The following is a 17,147-nucleotide window of genomic DNA, read 5'->3' as shown; positions in this document are numbered from 1 at the left end:
TGGTTTTCTATACAATATTTGCCGGCATTTGACTAAAATAAAACTGTAGTATTTCTAAAAAAAAATAAAAATCATCAGCATTTTAAACAACAATACGCAGTAAAAGTTAAAAGTGAAAACAATCAGTTGTAATTTTAGTTTGTATATAATAAATTCGCATATCGTATTGATTCACTTCCGCGAAATCGAAAATGCACAATACAACGTCTTGTGCTTTGTGAATCGTGTCGAATTTTTTTTTGTATGACTTATAACAAATTCACGAAGAAAATCTAATATTTTATCATGTACCCATAATACTCTATAAATATTTAAAAGAACGAACCTTTTTCGGTACTGAAGTCCGGTTTAGGTTTAAATGTATCTGCTCATCCAATCTATATAATATTATTATTGTTGTAATGATGTAAACACGTGATATCAAACATCCCCTTCGTATTTATCGTCAGGATATATCCCATGTTGTAGAATTTTTATTGTTATTAAGGAAAGTATTGTCTACGAACAAGTTTATGGCTACTTGAAATAGTAAATATATGTTTGTCGATGAAAAAACCGGCATTTTATTAGTGGATCCTAAAATGGAAATACGCTTGATAATGTGTTTTTATTTTATTATCGCCAGGTTTTCTGCTTTTAAATAAATCCAAAAATACTATGGAACGTCGGACGGGATAACTACGTTTTGTGGTATACTAACAAAAATTGTTTCACGCTTGTTAATTTTTATGTTGACTCTATATAACGCGTTAACTGCCATGGCATGAAAACGAGCACTCAAATGTATTTAAATTAATAATAATACACTCAATCAATCTGTAGCTACAAATGCTAAAAACATATTATTTTGGGGTATACCTATATATATCGTAATCATCCATAACGTAATTATCTATACGCTTGTGAAATAAATGTATAATACGTTTAAAGTTCCGTTTTATTTATTTTTACGATTTATTATATTGTTTGTACTACCTAAAGCACTAAACCGTATGGTTATAAATCGTTAATGATAAAATAAATTAATACAACAATATTTTTAAACGTGAAGTTATCATAATATACTTAAATATTGTTTATGAAGTATTGTTTTAGTTTGTCGTCGTGCACAATATGTGTAACCGAAATAAGAAACAATTACACACCGTGAAAATAAAAACGGATGTTGACCAAGAAGACGTAGAAATTATTTCATGGGATTTTCACGGCGCTATATGAATATACGCCCCACTGTTAATAGAGAAATATAAATAATCACCCGACAAGAAAATAATAACGAATAAATACTTACGAAATTTCGATTATGTTATTTTATACAATTGTCGTGATTCTATGAAGCTATGGAAGTAATAAAATGCAGAACAATGCGAAACAGGATTTCAATTCATGCTCCAGTTACCCTACATAAGGATAGCTATGAAAACTCTAAGAACATACGTCCATTTTCTTGTTACACAATTTTTTGCGCGCTGTACTAATAAATGTGATTGTACGAAAGCAGAAAAATGTAATACTTTTTATACTTTTTTTTTTTTACATTTTCTTCTAAGAAATTTAGGCCAAGCACGTAACTTCTCAGTGTAATCGAAATATTTGAAGTATACATATATAATAATATCTGGTAAAATTTCTGAATTTCATTTTCGTCCTTTCACCTTTCACTGCAGTTCGGAAAAACCAAAAACAACTATAACCACTCTATGTTGAACAATTTTAATAAATAAATGCATTACGTCGGTGGTCTATATATATGAACTGACAAATTTTTAAACAATAAAAAAAAATGTCGTGATCAAAATGAACAAAAACTATTGATAATTTTATAATAATGTATCCATATAATTAGTATAATTACATATTTTTACAAATGATCAATACACATAAACATAAAATATAGTAAAATATTTCAACTCAAACATTGATTAGTGACATCAATTTGAATACGTACGCCCCCTACCCAAAAATGTAACGATAAATTGATACAAAATAATTTTTTAATAGATAATTAATTCGGTGATTTAGAAACTGTACTATGTTCAGATCTAGTCTTCTAAAATAATCAATTTATTTTTTAAATTTGGCCTACGTTCGGTGGTGTGAGTTTGATGATAAATATTTTTTTAATTCTGTAGTTTAAATATTGTACAGTTTATAAAATATGGCTGAGGATTTTTATTTTAAGTTCTGAAGTTTCATCATTTCGATTTTCGATATAAATATTTTAATTTATTTTTCGATTAAAATACTACACGATTAAAAATAAAATTGTAATGGACATCACCTAATTGTAGATAAATATATATAAAAAAAAAATTTCAAATGCAATGTTTACATTTTTGAGATAAAAATTATTTCAGTTATTTCTTATTTTAATCTGTGCATATATTTTAAGATTTAATATTAAGGTATATTATATATTATGGGTATAAATTCGTAGTTATTTAAAATAGGCTTAAGTTATTCACTGCTACAGATTTTCATTTGCTATAGTGTAAGTAAAATATATATTTTATTTTTATTATATTTAAATTACTAAATACACATATATACATTATTTTATTTATACATTTTATTTGAATTATTAATCAGATCATCATTCATACAATGATAATCAATCATATTGTTATAAAAATACCTACAAAAGTTATTCTTTATTTCTTTGATTAATCAACTCTGATAAGCCAAATTATTTAATACATATAGAATATTGAATATTTATTTATTAAATATTAAATAATAAATTTAAATTTAATGAAAATAAATGGAACCACGAGATAGCATTTTTGAATACGATTGTTCTTTAATGTCACATTTATATTTTTTTAAATTTAATCCAAACTTTCTTTATCATCAATAATTTCACAAACGAAGATGTATTTGATAAATAACTTCCAACTACTAATATAAAGCGTTTGTTAGTTTTTCAAAATAGTAATATTTATATTAGTATAAATAAACTGATTAAATATAAACAAGAAATCTATTTACATTATTCTATATTTTATTCAACAGTTAGTATGAAAGATAACTGGCTAATGAAAAAATTACAATAATTATTGGCTGTTTATTACTTTTTGAAATAATGAGAATTCTCCATTTGTCTAAAAAAAAAAAAAGCATGATTTAAATATTTAAATACTATTTTTATCGAATTTTCAGAACTATTTTACACTCCTGAATTATGTCTAAAAAAATGAGAATTCATTGAAAAGTATACTATTTTTCAAAACTTTTTTACAATTTTCTCTAAAATGCTTTACATTTAATTCACATAATATGTATATGTACAATTTATAAATAGAAGATGTTATAAAAATATAAAATATCTTTAATTTTTGCTTTTAGGTATATTTTTAAAAATAATGTTCGATCAGATATTTTTAATCGGTAGATCAAGAAGGCCGTTTGAATTAGGAATAATTACAAACTTGATACTTTTCACGATCAAATTAAATACAAGTTTTATAGTATATTGAGATAACATAAGCTTAATTAATACATTTAACTTTAGATATTATTATAATATAAGCAACTGTAAATACGTACTTTATTGAAATAGGTACATTAGGTTGTCCAATAATTATTGTCTTTATTAAATATTCAAATGTATTAATTTTTAACTACTTTTAAGTACTCCGTATTTTTTACCATTCAGCAATGAGTCATTTAAACTGTTAGACATTACAGTCTTCTATTTTTGAAAACGTTCTGTTATAACATCATAATATCTTAAATTGTTCGTTTAATATTTATTGTATTTTATTTAAATATAATATAGTATAGTATAGCACATTTTTCAAAACGTAACCGAATTATCGTTTCCTCGTGATTTTAATATAATATTTGTTAATATCTATTTTATCATTATATAGGTATAGTTTTTAATAGCACGCATAACTTGTATTTTACATTATAATAACTTTTACAGTTCTAAATGGGTTTAGTTCGCAGTGAATACAAGTCCCAAACACAATTCCGAACGCGTTGTTAAAACACGGATCGTGTAAGGCATTACGCATTTATTATTTCATTAGAACTTTTAACTTCATGTAACGAATAAGAAAATTGCTATGAATAATACTCGTGTACAGCCGGAATGATTTAACATAATAGCAAAAGTATCTATTTAGTAATTATAATTGGATTCACGCGCAGTCCGCGTGTATAATATATGTACCTACCTATGTATTATATTTTATCTGACGTGTTTCGAATGTTGAATTATTATACTCGTACGGTGTTCATTTTGTGCGGGTAAATTAAACTATTCAAAATACGGTCGGGTACCCGAAATGCATAGGTTCTCTCTTATTTTGAAGTCTTGGGAGCCATTTTCAGCTTCTGGGAAACGGGCGGCGAAGTGTTATACCGCAAAATATAACGTCGATTTCCGGAAAAAAAATCCTTATTGCATCTCACATAATATATTTGGCACCATCGGGACCCGAGCGACTTTGTTGACATATTACTATTGTCTTGTTTTATACGCGTGTGTGCGAACGTTACGTATTATTATTATTATTATTATTATTATATCGATATCCCCAGACGCATTTGGCTGCGATCAAACCTGCACAATATGGAGCCAGGTGACGCTTGAGCGTGTGTATGTGTGTGTGTGTGTGTGCGTGTGTAATAACACTAATAACGCATGTTATTTTCTTCCGTGTCCAGGCAAAAAGTTTAATTTAGTATTTCAGCGATACAAATCTCAGAGGAAATAAAACAAATTCCAACAAACATTATACCGGCGTCGCAGTACATATTAACCTACGATATACACTCGACTCGTGTGTGAGATGATATCGCTTTAACTACACGACTTTAAGTACTAAGGCATTGTGCTGTAGGGCTATATCACAATGACAAACGAAAATCTCATGATATATTATACTATGTGTTTATGCAAAAACTAAAACGTAACGTCGCTCCGGTCTATTTTCAGTTATCAAACGTCTACAACGAGATGGTCTATCCGATGTTTATTATCGAAAAAGTTTTACATTTTTATTCAGATCGGGTATAGAAACATGAAGGCATTTTATAAAAATGTCATTCTTTACAAATAAGTAAACGACCGCTTATATTATAATATGTATACTGCATATTATATACGAGTATAAAATAAATAATAGTTACAACATATACAAAACGCAAATTTGTAACGTTAATACGACCGACAAAAATTATATTGATTAAACTGAAATAATTTTTTTTCGTATTTCCTTTGTGAAAAAAATAATGTTTACATACCCTTTTTCATTAGTATATTTAATTTAGAAATGTATTAGAGTGCACGTACGCCGCCTATGACTTTAAAACATGCGACGTGTTAGATCTGTAAAGATGTAATTTATTGTCCGTAATACTGATTGATAAATTATAATGTACATTAACTTGTTTTTACAACAATTGTAGATTTCAGAGCAGATAATTTAAGACAATGTATAAAAATGGTTTATGACAAATACGATGCATATTAAGTATTATACTTTAACAATAATAAAATAAAGAGTATACATTTATTTTACAATATCCTATTTTATGATAATGGCCGATTATGTCATAATCACATACCTAGTAAAATATATATATTTTTTAAACACTTTTTGAACGTTAATACACTTTGAACCAAAATTTGTATTGTAAATATAAATTTTTTTTTAAAAACATTTTAATTTCACTTATTATTAACTACATTAATAATTAAACACCGAGAAAAATACACATAATCTCATCAGGATTTTAAAATGTAGGTGCATATGATTTATAAAAAAAAAATATCACTGTAGAATACGAGTGGTTTAATTAAAAATTCTTAACCCAACTGATTTTTTTTTTTTAGTTTATAAAGAGTTTTTAAAAAAAAAAGTAGAATATGATGATGATAATAATTTGTAAATCACAAATAAAACATTTCTTTATAACATAGTTATGTAATTATTATAATGTGATTGATGGATTCAATCGTATCGTTTGGTATTCAATATTTAACAAAATAATGGGCATTTTAATAATGCGTACATTGTGAATGATGCCATTATGTATCGGTATTGTATATTTCATTAAAGACGCTCTAGAGCTTAATATCGGTCCATCATCATCCATCAATATGGTTGATGAGCAGATCAAATAGCTGGATGATTGAAATATAGTATCAATTAAGCGTTGGATATTAATTGCATCTATTATATGATCGAAAACTACGGGAAACATAAAATAATAAATGCGTAATGTTATAATATTATGAACTCATTAGCACTGTTCGTTGTCTGAAAATATTTCTAACTGAATATAATATTATTAATTGTTGTTATTATAAGTGACTATATATAGTCTTTAGTTCTTCAACATTAATTTTCTATAGGTCACACGTTCTGCAAGTTTTGTCAATGTGTAGGTTTTTTTTTTTTTTTTTGAACATAATAACCAGTGTATAGTAAATGTGTGAAGCATCGTGTGCGAATAATCGATGCAGTTTTTTTTTCGACTGGAAAATGGGCGAACCAGTAAACCTATTAACGCAACTGTAATTAGTACAATACGAATGCATATTTTTTTTATTGCAAAACGGCGTCTTGTGTAAAAAGCTCGAGACGATAATTTAGCTGAAAAAAAGACTGAATATCAAAACAAATTAGTGTTATTGTACCGGGAAAGTTTCAATCGTCAATTGTTCGTACTTTCTATCCAACATCTCTATTATTATTGAATGTTTGTTGTACAACTTATATTATAATATGACGAATAAAATATTTCAATATAATTTTTCGTTGTTTTGTTTTTGACGAATTCAATCATTCCATTAACGTTTTAAGTAAGTGCTATCATGAAGTATTATAAATATTTATTTTTATTTTTTTGGACGAATTTTACAGCATTGTACGATTTTCTACATTATACGAATTTCAATATCGGCAAGATGTTTTGAATTTGGTGTAGAAAATTGAACTGATATTGGATATTTGGTTTATTTACATCTGGTGCAAAGTCTACGAATATAAAATCAAAATCATTTCGGTTCTACTATGTGTCTGTGTTGGCTATCAGTCACAGCAAATCCATCTCATAACAGTTCTAGTTCTTCGTAGTGCATGCAATCTAAACTACGGTGACTATTGTGAAGTTTAATGGATTATAAACATTATAATTTATTAACATATAAATATCATTAAATCATTAAATATAATAATGTTTCTGATATATCATTAACTATATGTTATCATATCAAATAATCATGTAGGTTAGGTAACCACCTTAATTGCACTATTTGAATAACTATAACATAATAGGTATAAAAAAAAAAATACAGGCTAAACAATATATGTGTATTGATTTGTGAAAAACATTACTTTTTGATTTCAGCAAAGATAATGTTTGTTTCTAAATTTCCGTGATAAAAATTAAATTATTTGTTCGAAGAAAATAAATTATATATTATGTATAAACAACTAATTTACCACAATCATAAATTGAAAATTTTACCAAAATAGTAATTTCTAAGTGATGAAATTTTAAGTTTTTTGGTATAGTTTTCATAGGAACAACAAATATTTTAAGGTAATATTAGAAACTAGTGACTAAACCAGTGACTAAAAATCGTTCGCGGTCGAAAGCTACATAGTAAGCCCATAGTAATAGGTTATCACTTTAGAATCGTATGACGCAGAAAAATCTCTGTACACAAACTCTGATTTACTTAGCATATAAATACGGTATTTTTCTATTTGTTATTTGCATATTATTTACTGCAGTTATAACCCATCATTTGACTTTATCTTATTTTATATTACACAAACTGAACAGTTTTGTTTTTGGTGATAGGCCAAAGTGATTAAAGTGTTCTTTATTTTACATTTCCAAATATTCGATTGCTATCCAATCTATTTCGTCAACATTATCTAAGTTAACGGATACGTTTTCCGGTGTGCTTTATCTTGTAATGGTATTTCGATTTATTACAGTGTTGGGTGCTGACAGTGTATTATAACGACGAATGCATTGTGTATATCGGTTTCATTTACATCCCTAATGCTATAGGTGATTGAAATTTCGTTTTATACTCAATGCTTAGAAATAGTGCTAGGAAATGGGGGAAAAAAAGAAAAAAAGATTTGCGTGGTATTTTGACCACCAAACTATTTTGTTGAAAATTCAAATGCAGAATTGTACAAAAGCAAAAATAAAACGTTTTTGTTTTATACTTGATACAAATTAAATATATTTTAAAAAGTTCAATACTCGCCAAATACAATATTATGAAGTATTTATATTGTTCCTAAATTTTAAGTCGGCGAAAAAAAAATTTCGTTAAATTTTAATAAGATCATTATGTTTATACAACTCCGTAATAGATTCAAAAAATAATAACTCCATTAACCTTATAATATATTTTTATTTCGTATAAATTAAAATAAGAAAATAAGAAAACACCTTAAAAACCAAAATCAAATTATGATTTAGTAGAACAATATTTTTTTTTTAGTTATTTGAGATTTGACTAATAAATAAATATATATAAATTATATATATTTTTTGATTACCTACCATAATTTAATTTCAGATGTGACACCACTAAAAGGTCGAAGGTCGTAGGTATTGTTTTTATTTTTTACATCTATTCGTGAGCATGACATATCCACTTACACTAGCATTATTCATAATTTATATTATATTATTTCCATTTTGTATTGTGTATTTAGCTCATGAGAAAAACATGAATACATTAACCATATTACAATGTGGGCAAAACAAACAGTAACAACTAGCAACCCTTTTAATCGTTTAATGCTGTTTATTGTTGTTTAAACTAGCCGATTTTCTCAAAAACAGTAACATCATAATATAATATCATTGAAATAAACGACTAATACATTTAAATAAACTTTAAGCTTTATTTTTCTTTCTAATTGTCTTCTAAACAATTTTTTTAAAGATAAATATTTGTTTAAAATGGCTTAAAATATTTATAGTTTATAAAATAGTATACTACGACATTTTTCTGTGGTTGCAAATAGTTATATTTAACACTGCTGTAAACTGTGGTTTATTAACTTATTGAACGTTGTATAAACGTTACATAGTATATTTGTATAAAAACTTGTTAGTTACTAGACGAACGATGGAATGAAAGTTGTTTTACCAATAATTAATTAATTATAATAATGTTTTATTTATTAACGTTGTTAAACTAAAATAATTTTTTTATGATTGGTATTTGAACCATTAACTTTATGTATTAATCAAACTATAAAATTATATTTATTGTACCGTATACTTTGTTGCTTTGTTGATAACTATAATTATCCATTTTAAACATTTTTCAGAAGATTATAGATTTTTAAGAGATTTAAGCCAATTAGTTACATTATCACAATATTTAGTTATTTCTTCAAATACCATCCAAAATCTTTGCTTTTCAGCCATTTTCAAATCTTCAATTGATCTTTCAGCCCATTTTTTTGCATTTGAATTAAGTAGTTCTTCACGCTTGTATATCATTTCTAAATGTTTATCAGACATTTTGACTACAGCATCATTTATTGAAAATCTAAAAGCCATATGATCTTTTAAATAGGTAGGTAAGTTTATTGTTTTATCGAGTAATATTATTCTCATTTCGCTCATTTTTATTTATTTATTTGTATATAAATTACTATAACCGTTTTATAATACTTGTGTGGTAATATATATATATATATATATATTTAAACAATATTATGTTATATTTAAATTAAATCGGTTATTGTTCCAATAATTTGGACTCACCTACTTCCAAAGTGATTAATGAACTCCTTTGGTATTACTTTTATTGGATTATTCACCGCCAACCTAACGTTTTCACTCAATATCTCAGTATAGGTACTTATAACTGCACGCATGTTAAAAAATATTGGAACTAACAATTCTAAAAATGATTTTAGCTCTTCTTCTACAAACTTTGTGTATTTGCTTATCAGATCCATGATGGTTTTATTCATATAAATGTTTTTTTGGTGCAATTTCTTTTTCATTGCAATTATATTGTCTTCGGAAACAGAAACAAAGGATTCAATTGAAAAATATTCTTGTATGTTTCTTTCAATTTGAGCTGAATCCTGACTAATGCGCATTTCATTTGTTTCAATATCAATTAATTGTTCTTCAGTAGGGCCCAGCCTTATTCTTCTTATTTCTTCAAATTCTTTTATAATATCACGGCTCTCATAAGTTAATTTTCTTTCAAATCTGTTATGACTCATTTTGAACGTGGAAAACATCTCATCTCTCACCATCAGTCTGAAAAAAAAAACATTTAAATTCAAATATTATAATCTTATATACTAAAATATAGTACTTTTGTAGACTTATATTATATAATTCCACTGCACTATCCGTAATTTGTTTCTTATACGTTGCAAATGCCCCCCGAACAGTCGAGTTCCATTTACACAACAATTCACCATCAAGATCTTCATGATATAAATAATTAAAAAACTGTATACCATCTGTTTCGTTTAAAAAAGCTTTGTGTATAATGTCCGAGTCTCCTAATACTTCTGAACCTGCTAAACTGTGCTCATCGTTAATTTCAATAACCGATGAGCGTTCCTCGGTCGTTATATATTTATTATTGAGATATGTTAACTTTGGAAATTGATTAATAATTAGCTGTCTGTTATCATTGGTAGCCGGATTGTTTGACAAATCCATGCACTGTAAATACTTGAAACGTTTCAAATAGTATATTTGATTAATGTCGGTTATATCATTATTGTTTATATAAAACGCCTGTAATTGTAAACTGTTATCCAAATTTTTCAACTCAGAAATGTTGTTGCCACTCAAATTTAAAATATTTAACTTTGTTAAATGGTCGAGATTTTCAATTGTTGTTATTCTATTATATGCGAGGTTTAGTTCTTCTAGCTTTTTGAGGCTATCAAGGTTTTCGATTTTTTTGATTTTGTTGTGCGATAGAGTCAAACATTTTAGATTTATAACCAATTTCAATCCAACAATGTGCACTATATTTAAAAGGCTCAAATTTAATTTTGTTATAATTTTCCAGTCGAATTCTTGTTCCATCGAAAGTATGAGAGCGACGTCTTTTGAACATTCATGTTTTAAATATGATTTTTTAATAACATCAGATGAAATTACTTGGGGTAAATTCATATTTATTTTACCAAAAGTACTATTTAAATACACTGCATACTAGTTAAACTGAAAAGTTGTAATATTGAGTAGTACGGTCAGATTAAGATTGTTAACTTACTGAGTAACTCAAAATTAATATTTTTGACAAATTCAATGATTAATCAAAGTCATTACTATGTTTATACTATAAATGTATTTTTTTCATAGTTATTGTCAAATATTCAGCAATGTTTTTCGGCTTTATTCAATTAACCTTGTTCAATTTATAGTGTCTATTAAAAGATTTGTTTAAATAATTGAGAATATTTCTTTCAATCCACTTATATTTTTTTATCTAAACAATATCATTATCTTGTTGTTAGAATAAAATCATTACCACGGTAACTTAAAATGTATACAATATTACCAAAAATTAATTTTTCATTATTAATCAATTAGCTACGACAAAATGGACCACATTTTTTCTAATATTATAATAGAATTAGCTAAGTTAATATTATTTTATTCGTAAATTTAATGACAAAATTATTATATATAACTTAAACATATCATGCAATATAATATATTAAGCCAAATCAAAGACGCACAATAGAATATTTAGATTTTTTATTAAATGTCTGCGGATAAATACTATTTTAACGTTAAATAAGCAGATTTAAAATTTTTTTTAGATAAAAAACCTTCGTCGATTGCACATTTAGGTGTTAATGGTATTATGTGCATTGTACGTGTTTGATTAAATCCATTAGGGCCACGAGTAGGATACCTTATGTTATTATTTCTGAAGTTATAACGTCATGACGTTTAAATCGCATGAATAATTACATAACCAATTATTTACTCAGGATAAACTATTAAAGTATACCTATATGATATAGACAAAAATAGTCTCTCATCCTACTCCTCTTCCTTGTTTTCCTGTACTAGATACAACAATTCATTCATTGCTTGTAGTCTATACTGGCCCGTAATAATACTATGTCATTAGGTTAATACTTTTGTTTAATCCTATATTATGTTGTATGGTCAAAGAAACAGACCATTGGGCATAACACCAACAAGATAAGACAACTAACCATTATATTTGGCAACATTTACTTTATTCCTTATCTAGCCACTATATTAGACTAACAACCGCGGCAGTGTTGATAATTTTACTCTCCTTGCATAAAACCTGACGGAACTTAAGCCTGAAACCATTTGAAATACTGTCAACCGATTGTATTCATTGTTACACGAATTTTTATAATACGGTTACTACCGTTTTTACGTTCATAATAAAAAAAAATCAAACTATACTTACTGTGTATAATAGGTTCTTTTCATTTGATTTAACTTACACAGTAATTTAGAACAACCATTAGAGCAACCTTGAGTGGGCCTGGACTTAAATAAATTTATAAGTTTTACATTAACATTGTGAATATTATCATTATACGTATCAAAATCTAGTAGTTACTATATGATGGTTTTTAAAGAAATATCAAGTTAGATTAATAAATTACTATACTACACTATATTTACTATTATAATATAGATCTTTATCTTTATTATTGTTTTATGTTAATTGTTTAAACAATAAAATTTAATGCAAATAAAGAAAAAACGTAAAAGAAATATAACTTTATAAAGGAACCTACTTAAAACAAAACAAAAAATGCCGTATAATAACAAAAATTATGTATTGAGTATATAATTCTGTAGAAACTTGAGCTGTTTTATGTTAAATGTCAACCATAACCAGTGTCGTTGACCAGTAACTAGTCACGTGACCAATAAAATGAATTTGTTTTCGTGTAATAAAGATATACGAACGCAGCCTTAATGATATTCTCTAATTCGTTTTATAGTTGAGATTACTTATTTTTCAACTTTCACATGACATAATTCTTATTATGTAATATTTTATAGTGAAATAATATGAAATAATTTTAATTATATCATTAAATGCAATAATAGTTAGTCAGAGTTTTACAGGTATAATTTATCTGCTAATAAATAAATAGAAAATGTTATAAACAAACTTGATGAAACATGGTTAGAGTATATTATACTGTTATGACTTATATTATTACGCTTAGTGCTTTTTATATTCTCATTACACATAGTTTATTTTTTTAGAAGATGGTTGAGCAATTTTAAGTAATAAACTACCCTACTATGAACGTTTTGAAAACAAAAAAAACACTGTACAGGTAATAAAAACTAATTAAATTACGTTAACATAATATATAATACTGTATAACACCCGCGGAGTATAATATATAATATATTATACTAAACGAATTATTATCCAGTGATTTCTGAGTTTTTTTTTTTTTGGTAATGGACTTTTTGTGATCCCTATTACGAAAGAAACAGTGCGATCACAAATTAATTTAGTTCATTACGTATCATAATAATTATACAGTTGTTTAACTAAGAGGATTCGAAGGAATGATCATTATAGCGATCTTTAAAAACCTTGGTTTTTTTTTTCAAATAAAAATATATAAGTAAAGGTTTTAGATACTAACTGATAACATACATATTATAAATAAAAAAATTAAAACGCTATTATTGAGTTTGCTTCGATGTTTCTTTATTCTATCGGAATGGAGAATAGCGTATGACCTATTGGTCTTTGAAGACTATATCAATACATGTAATATGATATTCTCTTTTGATATCAACAGAAGTGCTAGACATTTGTTATAGAGGAAATAAAAATCAAACAACAAATATTGTACTCGTGTGTAAGAATTGAATAAAATATATAATGAAGGTTGCAGATTCGACAAAACGTATAAATATTTAAGAAGACTAAATTATTAAAACCACCAAAAAAGTTTAAATATAAGTCGAAATTGTATTAGAATGGCCAAATATTTACAATACGCATTACATATGAAACTTTAAATAAATATTTTATTCATATTGTATGGTATAAAAGCGATAGAAACACCTAGCTATATAATCTAACAAAGGGAATCACGTAAATTCATAATTTTATTTTTCATGGATTCTTACCATTTGAATAATATGTACTAAATATTATGTCTGATACCAACATTTTTGTACTGTAAAGTACATCTATAAAAACATGCTCACAACTTGTTTATGTATGTATTACATTATATTACTTTTTATTTTACGAGTATCTAATTAAAATTCAAAAAATTCAGTATAGTCATACATTTTGAAATTAAAAGTAAAATATATAACAAAACGTGCATCATACTCAAATTTATTTAATTAAGGATTGAATAATGAACTCGATGTTATTAATAACGACACTCTAACAGCAGTAAGCTGAAATAATAAAATAATAGCAATTACATTAATATAACAACCATTTCACATACGGTTACCTACACAAAATAATAATAACAATTGATAAATAAACATTTTCAAATATTTTGTTATAACATGTTACATGACTACATGTAGAGGTACCTACAAGCAAAACATTGAACTTATCAAAATTAAAACAATAACCGATTTTCAGCCACACCCATAATTGAAACTACACTAGAAAAAATAATAATGTATACTTATATATTTTGGTACCTACGTCAAACACATTATTAATACACAACCTACATTAGGAACCTATTGGACACAAAAATACTTCCACCCCCGATGATCCCGTGTCAAAACAACGACTGCCTTTCGCTTCGTCTAGAAATGCTGACTGCAAGAACGACACGACATAATATTGACCAACGTAGTATTTATAATATCGCGAAAATAAAATGCACGTCTTCCGCGTTAACTGGACAATATTATTATTATTTTATGTTTTCCGTGGATCCCCTCGAGAATTCTTATACAAATAGGCGTCCTGGTCAGTAGTGTTCAGTCACGAAATAGATTATTAACGACAATATTAGTAAGAAATAAAAAAAAAATAAAAGGAAAGAGCAAAAAACTTTGTCTGACGTCGTAAACCAAAAATAATAATAATAATAATACACGCACTAATCCGTATCGATATAATAGAGGTCCGTGTGTAATTTAATTAAATATTATGTATAACACATACGACAATGTATATTATATTTTATTTATTACGAGTATGTGTAAAATAAACAAAAAGTATAATATATTTATAAATTATGAATATACAAAACTGTTCAAATATGTCAACTACAAATATCATGTATAGGATTCGAAAGGTTAATTTGGAAAGTTACTTCGTTCGCGTTAAAATTTGTCATGTTAAGAATCGCGTTAAAGTTCATGTTTCCAAAAATAATTAACAAGTTTAAATGATCATTATTTTTAACTATTACTTTATAGGTGTTCAAATAAAACTCAAAGAAAGTATAATAAATTAATTATCAAAAAGTTATTTTTTTTTTATAGGTAAGATGGTTAATTAACATAAAAATATAAATGATTTTTTAAAACAATATAATTTTACCTAAATCTCATATAACCATTGGGGTAGGTACAAAATTAATTGAAACCAAAGTCAAACTAAAATACGATTCGTACACAAATATAATGTCAAATATTTCTGACATTTAGTTTATACTTCGAGTGAAACAATGCTGAATCAACTCCTCTTGTTTTTAGTGATATTTCAGAAACAAAAGTTTATAGTTTGAAATTTAAATTGTAGAGTCGACATTTTCCTTTTTACTATAGATATCAACCCATAAAACTATTATCATTTATAAAAATGTAATAAATTACCAATATAAATTATAAACTATACATAAATATGAAATACATACTAAATAAGTAGATGTATACTTTTAATATTATAATAATATTTTAAAACCAAAAATCTTAAAGCAAAATTAAATAGCTTAAATTATACACCAATACAAAAATAAAAAAATAAAAAATTATGAAATTTACAAAACAAAACAAATAAAGAATGAAAGTAGGTAGAGGCTCTGCTATAGATTTTGTGTGGAGTGTACTTCATTATTCATTAAATTACTGTAAATATTGTAATGGGTGTGTTGGTTTTTAATTTAATGATGAATAATCGCATATTATAAAATTCAATTAGATCGAATATGATCGTCGTCAGCCTATATCTAAGTAAATCATATGATATATTTGAATATTTTTTACTATACACAACAATTTATTTTACAATTAGGTTGAATTGATGTTTACTAAAAACATTGCATTCGAAAATGTCATTGTGCATATAAATATTATAATAGTGTACCTACTCAAAACTTTTAAGTCCCCACAAATAATATTTTTGAATTGCTACAAAATACAAAAAATCGTTATTTTTTGTGAAATATTTCATTTTATTCAAATCTTAATATTAAGTTTCTATAAAAAAAAAAAAACGTATAAACATTATTTTTACATTTTTATGTTTCAGTATAAGATACTTATGACTTTATGAGGAACCTGAGGAACTTTATAGTGAAAGCTATACACTTATTACATTTTCAAGACTGAGCTATAAAAATTCAACATTTTATAATTTTTTACTACAAAATAATTTACAAATTTAATAAGAGTAGCACCCCATGTGAAATTTCGTACTATATATATTCAAGTATTTTCGATTTTTCTTGGTTATTTTAAAAATTGTTGAGAATTTTCTGCTCAACGGAAACTACTGCCACACTCAATGTTGAACATCGAGGCATTTTTACTGCTCCGAAATGTGATTCAAACAAAAAATAAACAAAACAATAAAAAACACATATTATTGTAAAATCAATACATTCATCGCTCAGGGTCTAAAATAATATCAATACGTGGAGAAATAATAACAATATGTCGAAAGATACTTAAGGTTTGTTGTTCGGCAAAATATAAAATTTAGTTGTATTCCATACAGAAAGAGTCACATAATATTATGTATTGGAGAGTGTAATTAAACGTAATAATTCAATTATTATGACGTGTGTATATTATGTAATACAATTAATTTAGAAAAGTAACAGACTATTAAAAAATAGAAAAACATGCTGATACAAATTAATGCGTAATTTTTTGTTTACTATTAACGAATAAACTACACAATGTGTTTATTTATAGATTCA

At 25.9% G+C, this 17,147-nt stretch overlaps 2 protein-coding genes and 1 pseudogene across 2 annotated transcripts in view; 2 read left to right on the top strand and 1 right to left on the bottom strand.

Moving 5' to 3' along the window:
* Positions 1-7,387, top strand: part of LOC113560026 — a 30,401-nt pseudogene extending 23,014 nt beyond the window's left edge.
* The window catches only part of LOC113560239 (sex peptide receptor), a 223,998-nt gene that overhangs the window by 74,263 nt on the left and 132,588 nt on the right, over positions 1-17,147 (top strand). The gene's annotated exons all lie outside the window — the stretch shown is intronic.
* LOC113560025 (dynein regulatory complex subunit 3) lies at positions 9,331-11,157 on the bottom strand. The gene is made up of 3 exons (XM_026965806.1): positions 10,337-11,157; positions 9,769-10,278; positions 9,331-9,550 (listed from the first exon to the last, which is right to left on the bottom strand). The coding sequence occupies exons 1-3, from the start codon at positions 11,155-11,157 to the stop codon at positions 9,331-9,333; spliced, it is 1,551 nt and encodes a 516-aa protein (XP_026821607.1).

This window comes from Rhopalosiphum maidis, chromosome 3 (assembly GCF_003676215.2).
Source record: "Rhopalosiphum maidis isolate BTI-1 chromosome 3, ASM367621v3, whole genome shotgun sequence".
Classification (NCBI taxonomy): Eukaryota; Metazoa; Arthropoda; class Insecta; order Hemiptera; family Aphididae; genus Rhopalosiphum; species Rhopalosiphum maidis.
This window is presented reverse-complemented; position numbering and strand designations above follow the sequence as displayed.

What these genes read in the sequence shown, in the direction of transcription:
- LOC113560025 (XM_026965806.1), bottom strand. Translation starts at nt 11,157, where the DNA reads ATGAATTTACCCCAAGTAATTTCATCTGATGTTATTAAAAAATCATAT. An exon ending in TATAATATAAGTCTACAAAA is followed by an intron (nt 10,279 to 10,336) that starts GTACTATATTTT and finishes TTTTTTTTTCAG; the next exon opens with ACTGATGGTGAGAGATGAGA. An exon ending in ATTAATCACTTTGGAAGTAG is followed by an intron (nt 9,551 to 9,768) that starts GTGAGTCCAAAT and finishes TATGGCTTTTAG; the next exon opens with ATTTTCAATAAATGATGCTG.